The sequence below is a fragment of the Kluyveromyces lactis genome (genome assembly GCF_000002515.2).
Source record: "Kluyveromyces lactis strain NRRL Y-1140 chromosome F complete sequence".
In the NCBI taxonomy this organism is placed as follows: domain Eukaryota; kingdom Fungi; phylum Ascomycota; class Saccharomycetes; order Saccharomycetales; family Saccharomycetaceae; genus Kluyveromyces; species Kluyveromyces lactis.
Window position 1 is genome coordinate 2,037,510 of NC_006042.1, and position 25,840 is coordinate 2,063,349.

The following is a 25,840-nucleotide window of genomic DNA, read 5'->3' on the forward strand; positions in this document are numbered from 1 at the left end:
TTATTCTTTGTATGCATCATCTTCTTAGTAGTTTACAAAAAAGTGGTATTATCAGTTTTTTAAATAGTGTGTCTATGGAAAATGGATGGAAGAAAAAAAGAGGGCTAACATAATTCATCGGCAGAGTTGCAACAAAAGTTCACACTCCAAAAAATCCTACATGTGGTACTTACGAGCAAGTCGTTTATCTAGTTCGATTTTAATTATTTGAATTGAGTATTTCTTGACTTTCTGCTGCCTGTCATTTTTCAGTCGAGCGATGTCAGATTAAAGATCTCATGTTCAAAGGAAATGAAACCTTAACTCTCATAATCTTCGAAATAATGTCCTATAAAACAAGATAATAAGTCCGTGATAATAAACCCCACAAGCAGTATCTATAGAATCCAATAAAACACATTCGTGAAATATGCTGGGGGGTAATGGGCATTGATTGAGACTGGTCCGACCGTTCTGTAGGGTGTCTTGTTTGTGGGGAAGGAGAACGTATTGGCATATGATTGGTTCGTCACCGATGATTTTTACCACATAGTCGGGTAATAGGACAGCGGGAGAACGTGACTTCAATACAAATACAATTACCCGGAAGTCGCGTGGTTTCAAAGGTTTTTTTTTTCTCGGTAGGCAGGTTCCCCTGTTCGATCCCTCATCTCCGCAGAAAACTGCGGGTTATTATGTCTCTAAACGCGATAGTTAATCCTCTATATCGTCAAACGTTGAGATAGGTGGCATCGCGGTCTTGATATGTTGCATCAAAGCCGTATGGTTTGGTTCAGAGTTTGTAGACCCCTCAACTATTATTCGGGTATGTCCATTGTCAAACACTTTTCGAACAGCAGGTTTTGAATCATCGTCGATACCTGCACCAGCCTCTTCATGTCCCGTGTTACGATTAGGCCATTCTTCAAGCCTAGAGTAATCAAATCCCGGAGGAGGTGACGCTGGCGGAGACACTAGAAATAATGTCTGGGCAGGGGGAACTTTAAGGTGATTCATCACAGTGTCAGCGCCAGCGTGTGGAAATCCAGCTTGTGAATTCGATTCAGCCACGTGATTCGTGATGGAGAACCCAAATTTACAATCAGGGAATAATGGGTTCAAGGATTTCACTTCACGGCTCGCCTCAATATTAGGCGATGTTACCAATATTCTCTTGAATCCAGGAAGTGTAATGACACGCACGGCATCCGCACCGTAAATCTGTCGAGTATCCACCACACATTCTTGCACCTTATTTACGATCTCATCAAACAAGGGCTTGGAGCACACGTCCTTTGTCTTTGACGTTATTATTACAGTATCAGTAGCAAAATCATCATACGTTGCCATTCCAAAGAAGTGTATTCAGTGTGAGTGTAACCAAAGTTCGCCGCTATTTGTGCATGTCTAAGTAAACACTTAGTATATGTAAGTAGTAGATTACGTAGTTACTGAAGAAAGTGAATCGATCTTTACAGTGAAATATTGAAAAAAATATTGAAACAGAAAATCACTAATGCATGAGATGAGGTGTGTTCAGAATAACATTACGTGTAATTAAGTTACGCTTGATTCAGTTTGAGATTTATACGTTAGAATTAATTAAAGAGACAGAAGAATATACAGAATGCCTCTCACTAACGTTATATACTGTGGTGTGTGTGACTTTCCTGCTGAATACTGTGAATTTTCCGGTAAATTCAAACGTTGTAAAGCTTGGTTACAAGAAAACCACCCAGAATTGTACACCAAATGGTATGGCGATGTCACTGAAGATGTGTCTAAACAATTGGCAGAATCATCTATTGGTGATGAAAGAGAGGAGAAGCTTGAAAAGGCCCTAGAGAAACTAGAAAGAAAACAACAGGCTAGAGAGGAAAGAGAATTGGCTAAGAAATTATCGTCTAAAGTTGTGATCAGAAGAGAAGCAAGAACAAAACGGAAGTGTATGATTGCTATCTCTGGACTAGAAGTTTTCGAAATTGACATGAAGAAACTTTCCAAAACTTTTGCATCCAAATTTGCTACAGGTTGTTCTATCTCCAAAAATGCCGAGAAGAAAGAAGAAGTGATTGTTCAAGGTGATTTGGCAGATGAAGTAGAAGCATATATACATTCTTTACTAGAGGAAAAAGGTATGAAAGAAGTTAAGGTAGAAGTAATCGATGCCGCGAAGAAGAAGAAAAAAGCTGAAACTACAACTACACCAGGATCCGAAAATAAGAAATGATTATGAGAAGCACATTTAGCTGACACCCTTTTGTCATAACTTTATGTTAGCCTCTTAGGTAGAAAGATTTATATAATACCGCATTCATCGTTCAACAAACTGCACAATTAAACATCAGTAAGATGCTATATCTATACCCTCATATATAATAACTGTAGTAGCTATTAGGTTCCCATAAATATACTCCCATGGTGAGGAAGGGCAATACCTTACAAAAGAATATCCGGGTAAGATCACTTTTTCTTCACTTCCACTTCCATTATGCACCGTTAGATGGTGAGGAAACATGTCAAAATGTAAAATAAACTAAAAGCTATTTTCACCGAGCACAGAGAGTAAACAAGAGAAAGAGCCTTGAGTAATACACTGAGCACTCTTGTATTTGCTTACCAATTGGTTGAATCACGGAAGCATTCGGAAGTCAATTGTACTATGACCAGAGGATACATTGATGATTCGGTGAATCATGCTTTAGATTCTCGACTAATTGGTTCAAGCGTTTTTCAATCGTCAGATGCTTTGCTGGATCAATTATTATCTCTTCATTATAGAGCCCATTATCACATAAACATTTCTACAAAGACAAAATTCAGTGCACTGTCGGCCCTTTTATCTGAAGTGGAGAAGTTGCCCGTTCTAAAGGATGAATTACACTGTGCAATTGCGGACAATATCTATGGTATTGTTTTCTGTGAACTTGATGAAAAGGAAAAGGGGTTGCAGTACGTCTCTAAGAAGTTAGGCAGCGTTAATGGATACGATAGATTTGGAAGAATGCTAGATTTGGAAAGGCTATTTTATAAGGGAAATGTCGACTTAGCTGAGTTTTCCTCTGAAAGCTGGACTATTCCGAAATATTCTGATGGCTTAACTTGGCATTATTTGCAGGCAATAATAAAAGGGCTGGACCTCTCTCATTTTAAGCCAAAAACACCATTCCAATGGATGCTTTTGACCCTTAATGGTTCTGCAACTGACTCAAATCTTCTATCTTATAGCCATTCATTATTGAAGAAAAGTCGTTTCCCTAATGCTGATGAATCAAATAATTTTGAACTAGAACAATTCCACATGGTCCTACAAGAGCATCTCAAAATAAATAATTTAAATGTGAAGAAAGAATGGGAGCAATTTATCATTGATAGTATGGAAAAAAGTTTCCAAAGTATTTCGGTTGCAAAATCAGCAATGCTCTTTTATCGAAAGGTCGATCTAAAGAGGAGCATTCTAAACTTTACCAATTTGGTCAATTATTCAAACAAATATTACGAACTTAACAAAAGGTATCCTGACTTATTAGACTTAGTTTCATCGTACCAATTCATTCTGTCTACATGTAAAACGCCATTTGAACCGTTCTTCATGCCAGCAAACGTATCATCCGATTTCTTAAAGTTGCTAGAAAGAATTCACAACAAGTACAGTATCCCTATTATAGAAAAACAAAAGGCACTAGAAGGCAGCTCAGATGTATTGGACTTATGTCTAGCCTCATCAACAGCTTCTGTTCTATCCAGTTCATGGGAAACGTTATACGAAACTAGCGCTTCTTCTCTCCCAGCCTTGGTAGATCACAGTCAGATATTTTACCTATCGAATTCTTTGCAAACGTCTTTGAACGCTTCTGTGTCATTAAAGTTTAAGTTCGCTTATCATTTGGCTACATTAAGACAAATTGACCAATGCATCGCTTATCTAAAAAAACAAATATTAACACTTCATCCAGAACATTTCGCTAGTTGGCATCTTCTTGCGTTATGTGAATCCTGCATCAATGAAGATTTACAAGTAAGTTTCAAAATTATCAATTCTGTCATTCAATCAATGTGTGAACTTTTCGATGAAGGCAGGCAATTCACAATTGATGAAAAATGGCAGTTTATTCACATTAAATTAACTCAACTTCAACTAGTTAGAGACATGTTTGCACTTGAAGATGCACTTGAAATTTTGCCAGAGGTATTCGAACTTTATCAGCGTCTCTTTTCAGATGCTTCAGAACCCCTTGGTCCTCAAATCAATCAGAGTAACGACTATCTATTGCAGAAGATTTGGTTGTTTGCATTGGAATTATACCTGGAAAATGACGATATCGAAAATGTAAAGGCTGCGTTAGATGAGTTTAAGAACGTAACTTCAAAATATGTTAATTTGAACCACAACCTCGCACAAGGATTCGTGTTGTATACACATGGTCACTCTGAAAAAGCGACAGCGGAATTCGAAAAAGTTTTGCACTATGACTCTACATCTGTCGAGGCATTGATCGGTTTGGCAAAAATCGTGCTTCCTGATGAAGAGGCAAACCTGGATACGGATCTCAAGCATAACTCCAAAATAAACCAAAAGGAGCTACATAGAAATTCTGCCACGTCACTCGAAACTTCTTCTGCTGTAGCCAGACTTAAGTTCTTATTCGAAGAACTAGTCGATAAATCGATAGAAGGTTATCAAACATCTGCAGTGTGGTGGTATCTATCAAAAATATACGAAATATATTCTGATTCTACCAGACAACAGGAGGCGCTATGGCGATGCATCAAGTACGAAGAACTTCAACCCGTTCGCGAATTCAAGTTCTGTAATTTCTGATATTCTTTCAATTTACCTCATCCAAGTGTTCTGATATCCATAATATTTCCACTGTGGCAGCTGAAGTATAACATATTACATTCTAGTATATAGATTTATATTGTGACTATAGAATATACTGAGTTGAATTATGTATGACACGCTAAATTTTACCCAAGCTTGTCTAGTCACCTGACTTATCGAGAAGGCTAATTTCGTTTTCGATGTTGATATATCTACGGATGGACCGTGTCCAAGATCTCGGGAAAGAAGCAGAAATGATACCTGGGCATCCTTTAATGAATTGGAAAGCGCAATAGGTTACCCTTTATACAGGAAGGGCAAGTGGTTCGTCCAAGGGTAATAATGGTTTCTAAATCATCTGGATTTTTACCGAACTCTTCAGACTTGCGATTGAGAGAAAGAAAAGCACAATTCGATGGTACAGAGGTTTTAGAGGACTTCTTAAGAGATAATGAACCTGTAGAGGATAAGCTGGTGAAGCCATTGAAATCTTCAATATTTTCCAACAGAAACCACCGATTTCACACATATGTTTGCTTATTACTAACACTGGTATCTTTCGTGCTTCGGTTCTACAAGATTGACAGAAGCAACATCGTTGTCTGGGACGAGGCTCATTTTGGGAAATTTGGATCATATTATTTAAAGCATGAGTTCTACCATGATGTGCATCCACCATTGGGCAAGATGTTGATAGGTTTAGGTGAATACCTCGCGGGATTTGATGGTAACTTTGACTTTAGTTCCAACTCTAGTTATCCCGATGAGGTAAATTTCAAGATTATGAGGCAATTCAATGCTATATTTAGCTCACTGTGCACACCCTTAGCATTCTATGCAGCCAGGAATCTTAATTTTAGTATGCCAACCGTTTATCTCGTAGCCTTAATGGTTTGTTTCGAACACTCATATATTGTTTTGGGTAAATTCGTGCTATTGGATTCCATGTTACTGTTCTTTACTGTTCTTACCTTCTATTGTTTATCGCAGCTTTATAGGTTAAGAGAGTGTCAACTTACTGTGAAATGGCTGGCTTGGATTCTGGCCACTGGTTTCTCCATTGGATGCGTATGTTCAGTCAAGTGGGTTGGTCTTCTAATCACAGCTCTAGTGGGCATTTACACGGTGTCAGAATTATACTGTCTACATTGCGATAGATCATTATCCAAGACTAAATACCTTGGGCATTGGATAGTGAGAATTTCGGCCTTAATCGTCTTTCCTTTGATTCTTTACATGGTTTTCTTCAAAATTCATTTTACTCTGCTTTATAAAACTGGCACTGGAGATTCATCTACGCATAGTCTGTTCCAAGCTAATCTTGAAGGAGCTCAAATAAAGCCGAGCCCTAGAGATATAGCATTTGGATCGTGTATCTCTCTAAGATCTCATGGTTTAAGTCCTGGGTTATTACATTCACATCCACAAACTTATCCTGATGGATCCAATCAAAGACAGGTGACGGGTTACAGCTATCGTGATGGAAATAACAATTGGATTGTCAAATATTCTAGATCGTCGGGAAAGGCGAGCGCAGAAGAAAGGGTTTACAGCGATAACATTTTATTCCTTAAAGATGGTGACTTATTGCGATTGGTTCATGAAAAAACCAAAAACAATTTGCACACGCATCAGATCCCTTCTCATGTTTCTAAAGGGCATTATGAAGTATCAGGCTATGGTAATGATGCTGTAGGCGATCTTAAGGACGACTGGATTATTGAGGTTGTCGAACAGTTACCAACTGGAAATAACACAATGGAAAATAAAGCCCTGATTCATCCCCTCACCACTAGTTTTAGATTGAGAAACAAGGAGCTCGGCTGTTACTTGGCAGCCACTGGTCTATCATATCCTGGTTGGGGTTACAATCAAGCAGAAATCGTTTGCAAATATCCATGGAACCAGCGTGACAAATCCACCTGGTGGAATGTCGAGGATCACATAAATTCTAATCTGCACATTGACCAAACTTTCACTCCACCTCCAACAAAGTTTTGGACCGACTTTGTGGTTATAAACTTTGCTATGGCAGCATCAAATAATGCCTTGATACCAGATCTGGATAAATACGACAGAATTGCAAGTGAACCATGGGAATGGCCTATTCTCTACAAAGGGTTACGTATGTGCAATTGGAATGATAAAACCGTGAAGTATTACCTTCTCGGTTCACCTTTCAATACTTGGCTGTCTACGGCTGCTTTGCCTATATTGTTAATCTTAGTCTCTATGGAACTCTTTAGGTATCAACGCCAATCACTCCAGTTAAACGAAAAAAAAGCATGGAATTTATTTGCTTGTGCAGGATTATCATTCATTGGTTGGCTACTTCATTACGCTCCATTTTTTATCATGGGAAGAGTAACATACATACATCATTATGTCCCTGCCTTGTTTTTCGCAATTATGACTTTCGCCTATGTTGTCGACTTCGCACTGGCTAATTCGAACAGGTACCTAAAAGTAGTTGCATATTCGTCTCTGTACGCGGGGTGTACCTTTACTTATTGGTATTTTGCTCCATTCTGTCAGGGTATGCCGGAGCCAAATTTAACATATGTTAATCTTGAATTACTTCCTAGTTGGGATGTAACGAACGCGCAGTACAATTAATCTATTTAAAATACTTATGCGGTACTATTTAGATACTTATACACTAATCTTTGAATGTGCTTATATTTAACGAATAAATGCGTGTAGATGTGTCAGCGCTTCCGACACCAAGTAAAAGTTTTCCGTTTTCGACTAAGTTACTCCATCTTAATCGATTGATCTTATCAGCAGGTGTAATAGCCCAATCAATTTCGGTAATGTCATTAAAGCTTTCTGTATACGAAAGAATTCGAATGGCACCGCTTTCAAAACCTACGGCAAGCAAAACCTTTTCGTTATATAAATCTTTGTGAACGGAGATGGAGGTTACAGGTTCTGAAAACCGTATGCTATTCTCCAATTCTACAGACGTAGCTTCGTCTTCTTTTGATAATCTCCAAAACTTCAACGTTTTGTCACGGGATGCAGTAATAAATGCCAATCCTTTGGCCAATGGTACCCAATCAGCATCCCAAATAATTCTACTATGTGGTTTTTCTTTGAAGCTTCTGAGAACAAAGCTGTTATTATCAAAGTTTCTTTCCCACAAGGACCACAGTCTATCTCTACTAACACTCAAGAGATAACGATTATCCTTTGAGAATCGTAACTTTGTGATTGTCAAATTATGGAAAGGAAGAACCTGAGGCAATTGATTCCAATTCTCGGCATCAAATAATCTAATTACCGCATGCTGAGCGTTGTTAGATTTACAGGCCGTTGCGATTAATTTCCTATCTGGCGAAACATCAATACAGGAAATCTCATATCCATGTCCATATAGCTTTTCAATTTCAGGCCATAAAGTGTGTCTCTGTAACTGATCTTCTAAAGGCGGAGTTAAAAGTTCATCAATCAATTCAGAAGATATGTTTTTGGTTTCTGCGGTTTCTCTGGCATCTGGATCATCATCCGATTCGTTCTCATCAACATCGGTAGTCGCTTTGTTAGAAAGACCTAATGCTGGTAATGCTGCAGAATCTGGAAGGTCACCGTTATGTTCAGTCTTAATCCCGCTGAATTTTTGCAGTAGCTGAGCGACGGCTTTTGGTTCGTCAAAGGATCTTAGAATTTTTTCATCTCCTCCACTAACGAATCTCGTATTAGAAATGGGTTCAACACAAAGCATGTCATACCCATGAATTTGGGGTCTAGCCATCTCACACCAAGATGGTGTCTTTCTTTCTACACCAGATGTCTCATATTTCCACTCAGCAAATAATCTTGTGGTTTGATCCAGCGAAGTAGATAGCAAATAATTCCCATCGATAGACCATGCGACGTCTGTCACGGATTTCGTAGCTCCTGTAATACCAAGTTCCTGGTCCCATAATAATCCATCAGTTGAAGTCCAAATTCTCCAAGATCCAGTTTTACCATTGGTTAGAATAACATCCTTTCCATCGTGGGTGAACCATATACAGGACCAGAAACCACCAGATGAACCAGTTGCAGTTGATGCACCTTTCGAGGATAGCTCACCGAGTCTAGATGAACAGATCCAAATTCCGGAAATGGTATCAGGCTCCCAAACCATCACAGCCGTGTCTGCAGTAGAAGTGAGAAGCTGTAATTTCGTTTTATGCCATTGTAACGAAGAAATCCAGTCATCATGACCCATGATCAATGCTTCAAAATTTATGGCCACATGGACATCTGCAGAGATGTCAAACTTGTAAATCTTATTGCTTAGCAAAGTCAACTTCTTTTCATCTTCTTCAGAGGTATCAATCTTTTCATTAGTTCTAATTCTCCAGAGTCTAATATAACGGTCCTGTGATCCTGATGCAAGTAAATAATCACCCGGTACTGTTTCTCTGAACACCAAACTCTTGATCCAATCTTCATGTCCTTCCAATTTGGTAGCAAATTCTAGCTTGGACACACCTTCAGAATTTGAGACGAGACTGTAAATGAATACATTGACGTTGGTACCACCAATAGCGAGAATAAACTGAGTCTTCTCGATTTCATGCATTGATAAACAAAGTGGAAATACACCTTTCTGGACCGAAAATTCCTCTTGCAAAACATACTGATCCTCAATGAAAGACCAGACTGAGATGGAACCATCTGCACATCCAACAACCAGTAAATTTTTTAAAACTGCAAATACAGTGATAGTGTGTTTATGATGTTTTATTACTTGGATGCATTCAACTTCATCCATATGCCCTTCTCTCAATTTGGGAAAGTTCCACACTCTCACTTCGAAATCTTCCGAAGCGGACACCATCATATCAGTCCCCTTCACAAACCTGACACATGTGACTTCGGCAGTATGTCCCTTGAGAGTCTTGAACACGCCGTGATGGGAAGTGTCCATAGACTTCCATAGTGCTATCGTCTTACCTGCACCATATGCAACAACCTTGGTAGTCTCCTCTAAGTCTGAGACTTGAGTCTGTTTGTTGGCGCCAATGAAAATAGATTCTTGTGACAGCATTATGCTAGATGCAGTGCACTTTATGGAGTACTAAGTGTACAGAACCAAGAAAGTAATGGAGCTTGTCCAGTTAGTGTACCATTCTATGTAATTTGACGGCATCTCAGATTTCTATTACTGAAAAAAAAATTGTTTCCATGTACAATGAGATGAGATGAGATGAGATGAGATGGAAAACGATATGAAACTAAGTATATCAAAAGAAAAGAACATATTAAATTAGTTCAATAAATAAACCATCCATTCAATGGACATGTAGATTTATATAAATGTTTTGTAATCACCGTATGTACAAAAAAAATAATAAATAGTAAACCTTGGGCAATTCATAATGTCATGATCCCTATATTAGTGTTTTTCTGGAGTTCAGAAGAAAGGATGTCTTGGTAATGGTGAAAGTGGGACAACTTCAGTCCCTCAAGAATCCTATCGCTGAGCTAATGTTTGTATGAATCTTAGTATATCGCATGGGAATGAAGATTAGTTCAAATCAGTCACGCAACCATGGGAAGCATTTGAAACCAATTTTGCGTACTTGGATAAACATCCTCTAGTATAACGTGGAGGTGGAGCAGTCCATGTACTTCTACGTTCAGCGATTTCTTCTTCTGGAACTAACAAGTCAATCTTGTTGTTATCAGCATCAATGATAATTTCGTCACCGTCACGAACCAAACCGATAGGACCACCTTCGGCAGCTTCTGGGACGATGTGACCGATCAAGAAACCGTGAGAACCACCGGAGAATCTACCGTCAGTCAATAGAGCAACATCCTTACCTAGACCGTAACCCATCAATGCAGAAGATGGCTTTAACATTTCAGGCATACCTGGACCACCTCTTGGCCCTTCGTATCTGATAATGACAACGGTTTTTTCACCCTTCTTGATTTCACCGTTTTCTAAAGCAGAAATAAAGCCTGGTTCGTCGTTGAATACTCTAGCCTTACCCTTGAAGTAAGTACCTTCTTTACCAGTAATTTTTCCGACTGACCCACCTGGGGCCAAACTTCCGTATAGAATTTGTAAATGACCACTTGTCTTAATTGGGTTAGTTAGAGGACGAATGATGTCTTGACCATCCTTCAAAGATACAGCCTTAGCTGCTCTTTCTGCTAAAGTGTCACCGGAGATGGTAATAGTGTTACCATGTAGGAAGCCTTCTTCGTACAAGTATTTGATAACAGCTTGGGTACCACCGACGGTAATCAAATCTGCCATCACATATTTACCAGAAGGTTTGAAATCACCCAACAATGGAGTCTTGTCACTAATTCTTTGGAAATCATCTGGAGTAATCTTGACACCGGCAGAGTGAGCGACAGCAACCATATGAAGAACAGCGTTAGTGGAACCACCGGTAGCAATGACATATGTCATAGCGTTTTCGAAAGCTTCTTTGGTCATAACGTCACGAGGAGTAATTCCTAGTTCCATAGTCTTCTTGATAGCTTCACCGATAGTGTCACATTCGTTCAATTTTTCCTTTGAAACTGCTGGGAAAGAGGAAGAGTTTGGCAAAGTCATACCCAAGACTTCGGCCACAGAGGCCATGGTGTTAGCAGTGTACATACCACCACAAGAACCTGGACCTGGACAAGCATGTTGCACAACATCTTGTCTTTCAGTTTCAGTAAATTCCTTGGATAAGTATTGACCATAGGACTGGAACGCAGAAACAACGTCAATCTTCTTTGGAATCTTAGCAGAACCACAAGTTGGAGAACCTGGCAAAATGGTACCACCATAAACCATAATGGAAGGTCTGTTATGTCTACCCATAGCCATCAAAACACCAGGCATGTTTTTATCACAAGATGGAATGGCGATATTGGCATCGTAATGTTGAGCCATCATAATGGTTTCGAACGAATCAGCAATAACTTCTCTAGATTGCAAAGAATATCTCATACCCTTGGTACCCATGGAAATACCATCAGAAACACCAATGGTATTGAATTGCATACCTTTCAACCCAGCCTTGTTAACGGATTCGGTGATTCTGTTGTTGAAATCCATCAAATGCATATTACATGGATTACCAGACCACCAACATGAACCAACACCAACTTGAGCCTTGCCGAAATCGTCTTCCTTAAACCCCGTGGCATAAAGCATCGCTTGCGATGCACCCTGGTCCTTTGGTTCGGTGATGATATGCGAGTACTTGTTCAACTTCTTGCCCACATTTCTAGTGGTTGAAAACCTTCTTACAGCAGACTGTGAAAACATTATCTCTTAATGATCTTCGGTTCAATGTCTATATCTTGTTTCACTTTCAGGTGATAATCTTTAACAAGAAATAAAATAAATAACAATAACAACAGTAGCAGTAGTAAGTTAGCAAATCCCAACTATTGTACAAAGAAAACTTTCTATATATACAAAATACAAACGAGAAGTGATGTGATGTGATGTGTTCTGCGAAATCGTCTTTTCGAATATTTTTTTTTTTTTTCATTGACAAATTTTATGACTGATGGATGAGATGAGTCCTTTAAAGATTTGAAGAAGCTGAAAACAAGAACAGAGTGGAGGAAAGAAAAAGAAAGCTGAATTCTGTCAGCTTTTTGGCGAATTTCAAACTTTCACCGGTACCGGCAATATCGCGGAGATAAAAAAAACAAGATGAGCACAAGCATATATAGGTCACGTGGTCCAGAAATCGAAGCATCGCTGTTATATCTTTTTGTGCGTTTTTTTTTGGATCCTCTGACGAGCGACGGGCGACAGATTGTTTTCATATAGGGTATAATGAATTATTATTATTTAGAAAACAGAGGTTTTGCCAGCCAAGCATGCTACACGGAGTGTGATCATAATTAGTAAGAGAGAGAGTTAAATGTTGGGTGTGACTTGTTTGGTCTTTGTTGCTCGATATAATATTTAGTACTATTCTAAACTATGCCGGTTTTAAAACTTCAATCAGTTATTCCAGAGTAAATGAGTGTAACTAGAAAGCTCAAACAATGTCGATTAATATCTGTATGTTATTGCATGTCAACTTATGTGGGCGTTATGGCATTTGTGTTTTCGTTTCCGACCACGGTTTTGAAAAATGGGTCACCGGTTCTTGTTTGGCTGAGTGGGTATAGTCTAATTGTTTGTCTATTCTCTCATTATTTGGTTAAACGCATTTGGTACACAAGACCCAAATTTTACAGCTTGGCAGTGATAGCAGTGGTGGGTGTTTCAACTTTCTTTTTATCAATGATTTGCACTTGGAATTTTTTATATTACAGTGGAGGGTATGTTCATGGTATCAAATTTTGGCTATCTCAAGGATCCGCCACAGTTGATGTGACAGAAAGAATGGCACTCACAAGTACTGCTGGTTTTGTTACATCCATATTTGAGCTTTTTTGCATAGTTTTAATTTATCTTTTGTACCAAAGGCTGAATCTAGATTGGGCAAAAGCCGTCATGTGGCTCAAGAAGGAGTCCCCTGAAAAACCTCCTCTTAGTACCCAGTTAACAGAAAAATATGGCCATTATAACGATCATAACAAGGGTATATTGGAAGGAAATCTTGACTAAAAATGCAATTAACTTGTGAAAACCTGTAGAGTAATGATTGAATCATGTTAGTAATATCGATACATTATTTTTACATTTTTTTTTAACTAGTATACAAATTTAATTTTACATCGGATATAATATCATCATGAACTGTTCATCTCATAACCATGCCATGAAACTTTGATCACACTTCGCCAAATTTCTAGGACTCACAGCAGCACTGATAGCATCTAACACATACTGAGTTGCTACACTTGGAGAAGAACTCATATGTCCAAATTGGGCCACCTTTCTTATAATCAAGTCAACGTTCGTCAGAACAATGGCATATAAGTGAGGATCTTCAACAATAGAACGGTTCATGCTACTGTACCATGAAATAACTTCATCACGGATGAATAGAGATAGATAGGTGTTCAATTCATGATCTGGCTCCAGCAATGCCCTGGCAATTACAAATAATCCAACAGAGAATACACCTTCCATCGCGGAATCACCGATAAGCTTTTGGATATTTGGTGTCATTCTAAATGGAACAGGTTCATTATTATGGAAAACAGGAGCGGAGTTTGGCAAGTTAGTCTCAAATTGTTTTGCATATTGATTCACTCTTTCATAAGAATAACGAGATGGTAACATTTCTAAAGTATGAACATTACCTGATTTCTCATCGACAAATATCTTATGTGGAGATCTATTATTAATGGATAGCATAAAGGTCATGAACACGAACGCCGCATACTGGGAAGCAAACTGTTTACGGAATAACCAAAAATCTTCGAACTCTGAGAATAATTTGGAATAGTAGTCTTTCAATAAAGTCGATGGAATGAACAACGAATGAATTGAACTGAAAATTTCAACTTTCACTGCGGTTATGTCGGGAGGGGGCAATACTTTGTCATGTGCAACGTTAAGTTGTTCAGTGATAAAGTCTTGAATAGCGTCCCTATCCATGTTCTTCTTGGCACAGAATTCGTCATAAATTTGATGCAATGTTCTGAAAGACGCACTGTCACTCATAACACGTACTTGAGGAGATAGTGGAACAGCGATTGGTACAGTGAATTGAATATCACGACGTCTAGTCTGAACATTTTTACGCAATCTCTCATTCAATAGTCTGTATAATTGGAACATTCTTTCCTCTCGCCTAGAATGACGCACGGCTGGATATTGTACTGCGAATGAATGTAAAGAACCATCGTGCCCCCTTATCGTTAATCTTCGGTGGGATGTATGAGTGCCGCGTGTGAAGTCGACTTCTGGCATAAACCTGCCGATTTTGACAAAATGTGTGTTATTGTCTTTGTTCAATAGATATTGTCCCGGAACTTTTATATCTTCAAACTTCTGATGGTGGAAATTGCTCAAGTTTGGACAAATTGCCTCCATACTCTCTACCTTTGGAGCTCTATCAAGTTTATTCTCAAGTCTGTTACGCCAGAAACGTAGTCTCTTGATGTAAACTTCGAAGTCTGGTTTACTCTCAATAAAATCAGCGTTAAATTTAACACGAATGTTTGGTGGTAACAAATTCTCTGAGAATCTGATCAAATTAGCCTCCGTGCTTGAGGGTAAAGGAGGCTTCTCTCTTGGATAAGGCAATCTGTTGTAGTTGTATGTACCATCAATCAATAGAACATTAATCAACCGGAATAAATCCTCATCTGGATTAGTTTTGAACTTTTGGTTGATTTGGTCGACAAGTGATTCTAATGACAGAGCGAGTAATGGATATGCTGTCTTCAAAATACCATTCAATTCTTCGAGATATTCCCAGGGTTGTCGATTGTTAGGATACATATCTTGATCTTGGGATTTGTTTTGTGAAGTTGTTCTTGAATTGTCTGGAGATGGATGCTTGGAGTTCTCTTGATTCTCTGTTTCCGCAGGTTCTCCCTGAGTTCTTGCCAAAGCTAAGCTCTGTCTCTGTATTACAGCGAAATCTTCTTTTGTTGTCCTTAACTGGAAGTGTAATGCTTGAGGATAACTTTTAGCAATACGGATCAATATTTTGCGGACTAAAAAGGCCTCTTTATGAGAAAGAGCAGTTAACAGTTGAGGAATGAATGTAATCCAATACCAAACAGGTATCTCACCACGGAATGAGTCAAATGCGTAAGCTAGTGAGTTAGAAGAGTCGTCTCTCCCTAGTAGCCACAAAATTCTAGAAAGTAACTTTCTTGTTTTTGAATTCTTATACAAGCCAGCAGCTTGGAGGTAACAGCTCATAGCATTACTAGCAAAACTGATGTTCTTTGGCTCTTCAGAGAGTCTGCGATCATTAAAGAAACCCCATTGAGCCCATGCTTTTGCGAGATTCAAATCAATCTGAACAGCAGTTGCGAAGGCTTGATTGGCTTCATCATGGGCACGAAGCTTGGAGAGGAACATTCCTTTCAATGTGAAAAACTCAGCCTTTTGAACAGTTCCAAAGTAGACTAAATTAGTGTTGCTAATAACATCGAGACCAGTTGTTAGTTCATTCATATTTTGATAATGACATTTAGCTTGTTCACGAAGTTTGAGGAAGGCTTCTTGAATTTCTATGTTTGGCAAAGTGTAAATTCTGGCCAACTGACTGATACAAACATCAGGCATGTTGTGTCTTCGAGCTACATGAGCAAAGCGATTTATCACCCACGCAATTTCATGGTAACCTCGGTAAGCATGTGTGTTAATATTACTATTGCTGTTAGCTTGCTGTAGTGCTGGTACCAATGGCAGATACGCACTATTGATAACATTGAAAACGTGTTGTCTCCAGGTGACCAAATCGTCCCAAATAGTAATATCATCCCAAATATTAGGTAGTCTGTCTCTCCAAGCCTGTAAAACACGTTTAATTTCTTGTGCTTTTGTGTCTAGATTTTGCACCGTAGTGCTGGCTAAATTAGCATATATTTGAGTGGCTTCTAAGAACTCCATGTACTGTTGGAATGAATGCAATAATGCCTTATGTGCTGGGGTGTAGCGTTTTGGTAAGGAGTGCCATTTTTTTAAGCTTAGTTGAATACCTTCATCGCAGAGACGTCTGACTTCTTGATCTCCCTTTTTGGTTTCCCCAAACTGCTGTAAAGCTAGGAACGTTTCGAATATCTGCCTTCTTGGAGTTGGTACATCCATAACACTCTTTACAGAATGCTCTAACGCTTCACGGTCGGCATTCCATTCTGCAACTCTCCATCCACATTCTAACAATAAATCTGTGAATCCTTCGTGTTTTGCTAACTCGGTGAGGATATCCCAGTGCTGCAATTTACTGGCACAAAGGATCCAGTTATCTTCCCATAGTTCATATTCTGACTCAGAATAGGGCAAAAAGCCGCCTCTGGCCTTGACTTGAGCAGCTTCATACATTTGCTGTGCTTTATCCCATAAACCGATTTGTTCATACGATAAAGCTATGCTAGATTCTGTGTACTTTGCCTTTCTTCTCCATAATCCATAGAACATATCGTCTTCTTGTATACTCGAGTATAACTCAAGCAAAGCATCTTCGTTTGTATCTAGAATTTTACTATTATCGATATTGGATGTTTCTTGAATCTGTTCAAGTAAGTCGATTGATTGATACCATGCATTGAACGTAATTCCCAAATATCTTACTAGATGAGGTGGAAGTTCTAACGATTCAATTTTGCTTACCGATTCTAACATTGTACTTATGACATTAACATGTATTGACGCCTGTTTGGTATGATAATCTTTAGATAGAAGAGCGACCAATGATCTTACAAAGCCGTACTTTTCATTCCTCGGTATCGATTTATAAGCAACAGGGAACACATTTACCCAGGTTGCGCGAACGGCTTCTGGACTCTGATAGAATATATCAACTAATGGGTTAATTATGTCACAGCATTTAATAGAGTTTATTTTGTCAATGAACGATTGATGCTCTCTAATCAAAGACTCCAAAGCGGAATTAGTGATAACCTTATCTTCGTCTTCAACAATAATATTACGTTCAATAGCGCTTAGTGGAGATAGTGGGAAGTGCTCAGTGAGTTTAATTCTATGTTCCATGACACATGCTCCGAAAAGTAACTGGCAAGCTTGACTTAACCACATATAATCGGCCACAAATTCCCAGTTTTGATCTCTAACAACGTAATAAAGCCTTTCTTTTATGTCATTATCCAAACTGCCATTTAAGATGTTCATTAATTTCGACCTTAATTTTATATCAGAAATGCGGGTTCCAACCAAAAATGGTTGTTCCATTCTCACGGTAATTTCACTGTTGTTGTATTTTTTATTCTCAAACAACTGCAATATTATTTCATAAAACTGCTTAGAAAGGTGAGGTTCTCCACGAATTTCAAATGCAAGCATCTTTGTCAATATTGCCGCCTTTTCTTTAACAGTAGGGAATATTTCATTGGTGAAAACCCAATTTTTAGCGATGAGAACAATCTTCTGCAAGAAATTCTGATCCATAGAACGATCGATTAACAAAGCGACTGTAGACAAAAACGGCCTTCTGGAATCCCCAAGGGTAGATACTTTGAAAGAAAGTATATAGAAAACTTTCTTCAAAAGTTTCGTGGTTATACGAGCATCTTCGACAGCGGTGGCGTCTTTTGGCTGGGAGATGGTTAAATGATCCTTACAGAGTTTGTTGAAAGTTTTCATCAATAAGGGCAATAAAACATCGATCTGTGAGGGAATATTAACAAAGAGTGTCCAGCACAAAATTACACCTGCGGCAACAGAAGTTGTTCCATTCAAATTCTCAGATATGATGGAACTAACCAGGTTCACAAACACTTTACTATCCGTATCTTCTTCACTCTCAAACGGAACATCATCGTCTTTGACAGCTGTTAATACAGTGCTTAATACCTTTTGTAAAGCTTCTTGCAAGTCATGGTGGTTGGCGTGAAGACATTTATCCAAAAGGGTTTGGATTGTTTTTAGATTATTGATGATCCATTTGGGGTCTTTTGTTCTAAAAATGATATCCAATACATCTAAAGCATTCATACAGTAATACAACAAGTTGGCTGATTCAAGATCTTGCTGGATCAAGAATTTTTCGAAATAGGACAATTTGACAACTGCCTCTGGCAGGTATCCGATGGATAGTAACTCAGTTAAAACAGATAATGCCTTTGATCCCAATGGCGTTTCACAGGCCCTATGGTTACTAACACAAATGAAACGAATCAAAAACGCCGCAAATGCTTCCCGTTGTGAAAGAGAGGTAGAAGAAGAGGTAACTATTCCTTCAGAACCGTCCATATTGACATCGGGGTCATCCTTGCTTTGAGCCGAAAAGGTTTGTTTTTCCCAGTACATAACTAGATCACAAAGATCAATGGTTAGCGTCTGATTTTCGGTAGAAGGGTTGGTTAAAAGGGTTAATCTACCAATGTATGATATGATGTTTGGAATGAACATATCTTTGTAAGGGAAAAATATGTCCTTTTGACTTATTAAGAATTGATAGAGGATGGTATTTTGTTGGAAGTTACTTTCTAATATTACCCTTCTTACCCAATTAACCCACGTAGTTGGCTCTTCGGAACCCTTTGATCTATCTGCTACTACTGGTGCTAATAAGTCTAATGATTCCTTTACCATAAACCTTGCTTCAATTTGATGGACTCTGAGTATTGCAACAAAAACTTGGGTTACTATGTTGACTGGTAGATCGAATTTTGAGATGAACAATGACGTCGTTACATAAGCAGCCTGTTTCAACTGAATGTCTTCTAACTTTATGAATTTCCATGCAAACTTGATCAGATCCCTTTTTACCGGTTCAAGCAACGTAGGAGCGTATTTTAACAATATTGAAGTGAGCTGCAATAACTCAAATCGAATGGAATCAAGCTTTCCTATCACTGTATTTAACACAACAGAAGAACTTTTCGGATTCCATATATGCTGGTTAAGAAATGCGAAAATTTCGTTATCCGGACTTATCAATTCATCCACAGAGTTCTTAGTGGTGCTTTCATGAATCATAATGGAATTCACCACTCTTTTAATGACGAAGTTCCTAGCTTTTAGAGAACGTTCTTCTCGGAGAGAAAACTGCAAACATTCTAAAATATATTTTCTTTTTAACTGAACGTCGACACAGCTGATAATATCATCAAAGATAAAGCTATTCACTTCATTTGGGATTTTGAGATCATTATCATACGAATACTGGATCATTTCTAAGAAAAGAGGTACATCATATTTTTTCTGTTTCAAGTAGGCCAAATAAATCATTTGGAATTTTTCAATACTTTGATTCAATTGAAGTATATCAATATTAAATGAATTTTCATTGATAAGTTTTAGAACAGTTGTTAACATTGATTTTAACTCAAATAAGATATCTGAGTTCTCCAGTATCCAACTCTCTTCATTCGAAGTGTGGTAAACATATACCAAATCAATTGAGTTTGCAAAAAAGCTTACTACGCGAACAGGGTTCTCTGGGATTTTTTCGACGTAGAATTTCAAGAATTCCCTTAGCTGCGGTTCGAAAGCCTTTCTCAAAACAGGAGCTTCTTTCTTTTGTATTATAGAACACATAAGAAGTACTAATTGTCTTGATCTCATATTAGTTTTGAAGTAGGTCAGTACCTGCACGTGGAACCTATTGAGGTACTTTGCTAAAGGTACACGGAACGGAGAGTCTAGTTGTAACCTTAACTTACGTTCCAGAGAAATAAGCTTAAAGACTAACTCATTCAAAAAGATTCCCGCTTGAGGAGGAAGTAAGTGAAAAATGTTGAAAATACTGCAGATGATCTTAGTCGGCGTTTGCTGAGTGATTTCCTTTCCGAAAAGAGTATCCAAAACCTCGATTTGGCACCATGCATCTAAGTGATCGGATAACTTTTTACCGATTTCCACTTTGAAGTACGCGATAAGGAGCTCCAAGAGTTTTGCTAGTGCCTCCAACCCGGGTACGGTTAGTTTCTGATGGTCAGATAGATTCATCAACATTGGTTTCAACCCATTTTGCAATAGCTCCTTAGGTAATTTAGAATTTTCTGCTAAAACTATTTTCAGCCCCTCATACGTCGCTTCAATAATCTCTGGAGAAGGTTTTAACATGGTTTTGAAGAATACGGCTAGTACCTTTATTCTTATAGATCCATTCTGCGCGTTAGCGAATTCTGGGTTCAATAAGGCTTGTGCAAGTAACCTGATACACACAACTCTTAACTTGATTAACTGTTGGGATGTTTGGTATTCGGTAATTCGTTGGGTGCTGGCTAGTGATATGTCGTCGGCATCCACTAAGGCAATTGATTCGTGTAAAAGACGGAATAGCTCCTCATCGAATTTCAAAAAAGAGTTTTGAAGACGTAAACAATATATCACGGCGTCTACATTACCAATTTGCATCGAAAACGGTAATGCTCTCAAGGGTTTAGCAAAGATTGGGGAAAGTAGAAAGTTTTTGGCATGGTTCATTAAAGTAACCACCGGGATTTTGGTCAGCGTAGATATCTTTCCCAAACATTCCTGGCAAACATTCCTTACTATCTCAGTCGGATTGCTTAATTCGCAGACAATATCAGTTAAGGAATTCTGCAAATGTTTATCACCCAAGTTTTCTTCTTTGACATCTGCACATGTAACCTCAATTACTTCATATAGCAAAGCTTTTGCATCCTCTGTGATGAAAAGAGGGGCTTCAGCATGAGTGTCCTTTAACACAAACAATAATCCTGAAGTTAGACCGTATTGAAAGTTCTTCACATAATGTACTGGTAGCTGCAGCCCTTGCAACAATGTTTGTATACCAATCATACCCGCACGCTTTTCGTAGTAGGTTTCAGAGTAGCACTGATGAATAAAGGTTCTCATGAGGGTAGTAATGAAAGAGTGCTCCAGGTAGAGCGTATCCCCATATATCACTTTCCCTATATCATGAACCTTTTTTATCGCTTCTATAGCTAATGCTCTGGAATCTTCAAGGTATGAGCACAACCCATTCCTAATTGCTTTTAGAAGGATATCACAGCTGATGCTTACATCTGGTTGTTTCACATCAACGCTAAAGACATGTGGTTGTCTCCTTTTCTCTGAAAGAGCTTCGTTCACTTGCAAAAGAGAGAAATGAGTGACAATTTTATTAACTAGGACAGTTACATCTTCCTGCAGTTCTTTTATAGAGGCAGCATAAAACATGCATTCCAATAACCTTAATAATAGCTCTTCCAAGTTGTTAAATTTTCCTGGATCAACAACCTTTTCATCATTAAATTGGATATTGTCTTCAAGTTCTTCGGAATTAAGTAGCTTAACACCTTTCTGGAGACATTCTGTCAAATTCTTAGGAATAGGCCCGACGGATCCCAAAAGCAGCATCAAAACAGTGCTTAAGTACTTGTAAGCACTTTTTCGATAGAAAAGATTGACTCTATAATCTTTTAAGATATCCGAAGCAGAATTAACTCCAGGAGTAATCGACAATGGTACTTCTGAGTTAAAGCCGTATATGTTGAACCAAGCATCAACCTCAATGTTAAGTTCAGTTTCGGTTTTCAGGTCTTTGGGTGTCTCAATAAAGCGGCGGTTTCTTCCACCCAACTTGCCCAAAATACGCACAGTCGTATGACTTATTTGGTGATTGAATGGTTGCGGTTTCAATAAATCGAACAAAGCTTTCATAACATCACCGACAACTGGTTCCAAAATCGGGTCTAGATACTCTGGAGTTAGATTGTCGATACATAACTCCAAAGTCCTTAATCCTTGAGTTATCAATTCTGGAAATCCAACCAAGGCATACACTAATGGCTTCATTAGATAATTCAAATATGGTGCCAATACACTAAGCCTCACAGGCACAGTGAGACAGAGCTCCACATACAAATCGCGTTCGTGAGGGCGACAAGCTGTCTGGATCATCTTATTGAGGGACTGTAGAAGAGTTTGAAGTATTGGTTTTATTGAACGATACAAGTTTTCAAATCTGCCGCCACCAATACTTCTGAACAATGTTCTTATCAAATAGAAATACACCAAAGGCTCTTCAGCCTCTGTCGAATACTTCAAAGAATCTAAAATCAAATTATTCAAGTGAGGTAACAAGACCGCCTCATTGGTAATAGGGAAGAGATTGACAGACATGAATGATAGCTTGAATAGTCTGATGAGTATATTTGATTTGTTACTGTCCACATTCCCTAGTTCTGGAAGTTTGGAATTCAAGAACTTTAGAAGAATACCGGTGAAATTGGGAGATGTGATTTCACTTGTCAAGAATGATTGAGCAACATGCAACAAAGCTGAATCGCGTAGTAAAGATTCGTAGATAAAGACGATTTCACTCTCAACGATTTCATTGAAGACAGGACTGTCGATTTGCATGAAAATAATAGCGAAATAATCCATCAACTCTCGACCATCTTTAGTTGCTGACACAGGTAAGCTAGGTGTAGTTATATCGAAGTGTGCTTTTACTGTGGATGGATCAATGCCCTCTGGATTAGAAGAAAATAGATGTAGACCAGCTATACATTCATGGAACAAATTCTTCAACACGATCACCTCTTCGTAGGAAAATACTCTTGATAATGCAGACCACATTTTCGGATTCATTGTAGTATATTCATCTGGGGGTGGGTTAAAAACCTTCAAGTCATGAATAATGGTTTTCAGAAATGAAAGAAGAGTACGATATAAGTAAAATGCGTCCTTAAGAGGATCATTTGACGTCGCTTGGAAGAGAATTATTGGAGCATGATTTTGTATATCATTGAAGTCCAATATCTCAACTGAGTTTTCTTTGAACGATATATCCGAATTTTTATCTTGATTCTTTACAGTCAGTGATGTGTTATTATCACTATGCACCGAACTGTTACCTTTCTCTGATATATCAGGTTCTTCGCTCATAGTAATATCACCATCGACGTCGGCATTGGTATCAACAGTAACTGATGACGGTAACAATTCGTCTGTTGATTTCAAGATGTTAACCATATATTCATCAACATCGTGCCTGTCTTTCGCAAGTTGATCTTGGATCTCCTTAGATTTCTTATTTTTACTCTGTTCGTAGACATTATGTTGTTTTAATATCTTCTTATGCTGTGAATTTAATAGCTTGAATCTTGAAGTATAAGCCTCTATAATCGTCATTAGTAGCTTTTTGGCCTTAGGAACTTCATATGCGTCTTTCTTACCTAAAGTTAAAATCCGTTCTATTAAATTCAATAGTAGCTTAGCACTCATAATTTGCACAGTCAAAGCCAAAGACTCATCCAAAAGAAAACTGGTGTACATTTTAACAGTTTTTTCTATGTCAGCCATTGCCAAATCTGACCGAATATTATGAATGAAATCTGCAAGGGTACTGTACGCTAATGGTCTCAAGGTTTCATATGAAGTGAATCCATCACCAATCAAGACTTTTTGGTCAAACATCAAATTGATCTTGGGTAGAAACAATTTCTTATAACTTGTAGAGAGAATATGTCTCGTAGCATGTAATAATTCTTTACGTGCAGATGATAATTCACTTGGGCAGTCCTGTAATAATCTCATCACCAAATCTGGGACTTTCTTGACGTGTAGTTTCAAAATATCTGTAGCATAACCGCGAATAAACACATACGCTAAGAAAGAAGTTGCCTTGATTTGAGCTAGGACATAATCACAGAATGCAGAGCGGTTTTTGATTTCTGACGACATCCCAATAAGTTTTTCACCTTTAGCTTCTAGTTCTTCTCTGGATTTTTGCTGTTGTTTCACTTCCAAAGTGAGTAAGTCAATGACGAGTGGTAAAAAAGTCGGTAAGTCTACTAAAATCAAATGTTTATATGATGAAAATAAGGTCACCATTGTAATTGGGCATTCAGACAAAGTCTTGAATGATTCTGTAGCTTTTTCCAAATGTTTCTTGGACGGTGCAGACAAGTTTTCGAAAGCATCCTCCTCATTATTAGAGTTCGAAAAATCTTGTGAATCTGCAGTTGATGAGCTGGTTTCTTCTTCACCAAGGAAAGTAGATGCCACCAAGTTCGGTACGTTTTCATATATTCCAACGATAATTTTAATGAACGTATTCACTTCACTTTCTAATGGCTGCTTATAGCATTTGAACAACGAAGTGAGGATCTTCATACACAAGACACCATTTTCATCGTTTTCTAAGGTTAATATTTTTAACAGGCATTGCAGCACTTCCATGGCCATAGGTTCCATTTTATCGTTAAGTGGACATCTATTCAAAAGTTCTAGACATGTATTTCTCAACTTGTGTTCAGGAGATGAGGCATTCATTGAGATTTGATCATCATTCAACTGTGATAAAATGAGCGGCAACAACTTCTTCAAAAACTCATCGTATTCGACTGAAGAAGTTACAACATCCAAAACATCGTAAAGTTCTGATATAATGGCATGTCTTTCAGCAACATCTTCAGTATCCCTGATTCTTTCGACAAAAGTGTCCATTCTCTCATGAGTATCAGTTGATTCCATTGCTTATAAGTTACAATCGTTGCAGCTCAGCTATATTGAATAAAGAATCAAATTGCAGACCGCGTCTTCCTTTGAAATTAATGAATTAGGGAGGATGCAAGTTGAAATAAAAGAACAAAAATGCGAAGCTAGCTGATAGAACCTGTTGTCTAGTGATAAGGCGCTATAATTGCTTTGGTGGTTGAAGTTCGTGTATTCGTTTGAAATCAATACTACGCTTTTGTTGGTTGAGAGTACAGATTTCAATGTCATATCGAAATTTGAAAACAATTGGTACCAAGAAAAACAATTTGAAAAACCTCTGTAGACCTTGAAAAGTTTTGTATCACGTGATGACATTCCTATTTAGGAAGTGATCACGTGCATGATCCGAATAACTTACCCGGCTATTAATTTTTCATTGAAAATTACGTATTTGTTTTATTCTTTGCCATCATCAACAGAAAAATACGCACGAAATGTGAACGTTACTCTAGCAGATAAGCGGACAGCCAATGTGCATAATTTTTTGAGTGTCGAAAGATAGAACAATGGCGAAGGGTAAGTAGCGCTCACGATAACTCGTGTTTTTCACGGACAACATCTTATTAAAACAAGTACAACATAATCGTCGATTAAATTCAAGGCGGCTAACTTAAACGAATATCGTTTTTACTTACCAACTCGAAAAATGAGGCAATACCCCCCCTTTAGCTATTACTGGAACCATTAACTGCTTCTATTGATTGGACTGTGTGACGTAATCTGTGTGCATAAATTCACAGTTCACAAAGATCTACATACGGTTCTCAAAAAAGGGTTCATTCGGCCAGCACCGTACAGCTCTAATTAAGATTCGACAATTTTGTAGCGCTTCCCTGATAACCAGGTGATAGATTGTTTTACATTGTACCTTACAAATTCCTTCAAGAATTTAACTCTATCCTTGAAAAGGCGCTGAAAGTAGCTCTACTACGTTGTTTTGTTCTTCTTCATCTCCATTTCGAAAGCCTGTAAAACCAGAAGTACGCCTTGCATTCATG

At 38.2% G+C, this 25,840-nt stretch overlaps 6 protein-coding genes across 6 annotated transcripts; 3 read left to right on the top strand and 3 right to left on the bottom strand.

Annotated features, from left to right (window-relative positions):
• Positions 1-1,606: 1,606 nt before the first annotated feature.
• TMA22 (Tma22p) lies at positions 1,607-2,209 on the top strand (the record flags this gene model as incomplete). The annotated part of the gene is made up of 1 exon (XM_456059.1): positions 1,607-2,209. One exon carries the CDS (start codon positions 1,607-1,609, stop codon positions 2,207-2,209), a length of 603 nt encoding a protein of 200 aa, XP_456059.1.
• Positions 2,210-2,641: 432 nt separating this feature from the next.
• On the top strand, positions 2,642-4,801 carry YPP1 (Ypp1p; the record flags this gene model as incomplete). Its single annotated transcript, XM_456060.1, has 1 exon — positions 2,642-4,801. One exon carries the CDS (start codon positions 2,642-2,644, stop codon positions 4,799-4,801), a length of 2,160 nt encoding a protein of 719 aa, XP_456060.1.
• A 345-nt stretch (positions 4,802-5,146) lies between these two features.
• PMT6 (dolichyl-phosphate-mannose-protein mannosyltransferase PMT6) lies at positions 5,147-7,420 on the top strand (the record flags this gene model as incomplete). The annotated part of the gene is made up of 1 exon (XM_456061.1): positions 5,147-7,420. One exon carries the CDS (start codon positions 5,147-5,149, stop codon positions 7,418-7,420), a length of 2,274 nt encoding a protein of 757 aa, XP_456061.1.
• A 43-nt stretch (positions 7,421-7,463) lies between these two features.
• On the bottom strand, positions 7,464-9,845 carry ELP2 (Elongator subunit ELP2; the record flags this gene model as incomplete). Its single annotated transcript, XM_456062.1, has 1 exon — positions 7,464-9,845. The coding sequence occupies one exon, from the start codon at positions 9,843-9,845 to the stop codon at positions 7,464-7,466; it is 2,382 nt and encodes a 793-aa protein (XP_456062.1).
• Positions 9,846-10,325: 480 nt separating this feature from the next.
• On the bottom strand, positions 10,326-12,077 carry ILV3 (dihydroxy-acid dehydratase ILV3; the record flags this gene model as incomplete). Its single annotated transcript, XM_456063.1, has 1 exon — positions 10,326-12,077. The coding sequence occupies one exon, from the start codon at positions 12,075-12,077 to the stop codon at positions 10,326-10,328; it is 1,752 nt and encodes a 583-aa protein (XP_456063.1).
• Positions 12,078-13,523: 1,446 nt separating this feature from the next.
• TRA1 (histone acetyltransferase TRA1) lies at positions 13,524-24,818 on the bottom strand (the record flags this gene model as incomplete). The annotated part of the gene is made up of 1 exon (XM_456065.1): positions 13,524-24,818. The coding sequence occupies one exon, from the start codon at positions 24,816-24,818 to the stop codon at positions 13,524-13,526; it is 11,295 nt and encodes a 3,764-aa protein (XP_456065.1).
• Between the last annotated feature and the right edge of the window lie 1,022 nt (positions 24,819-25,840).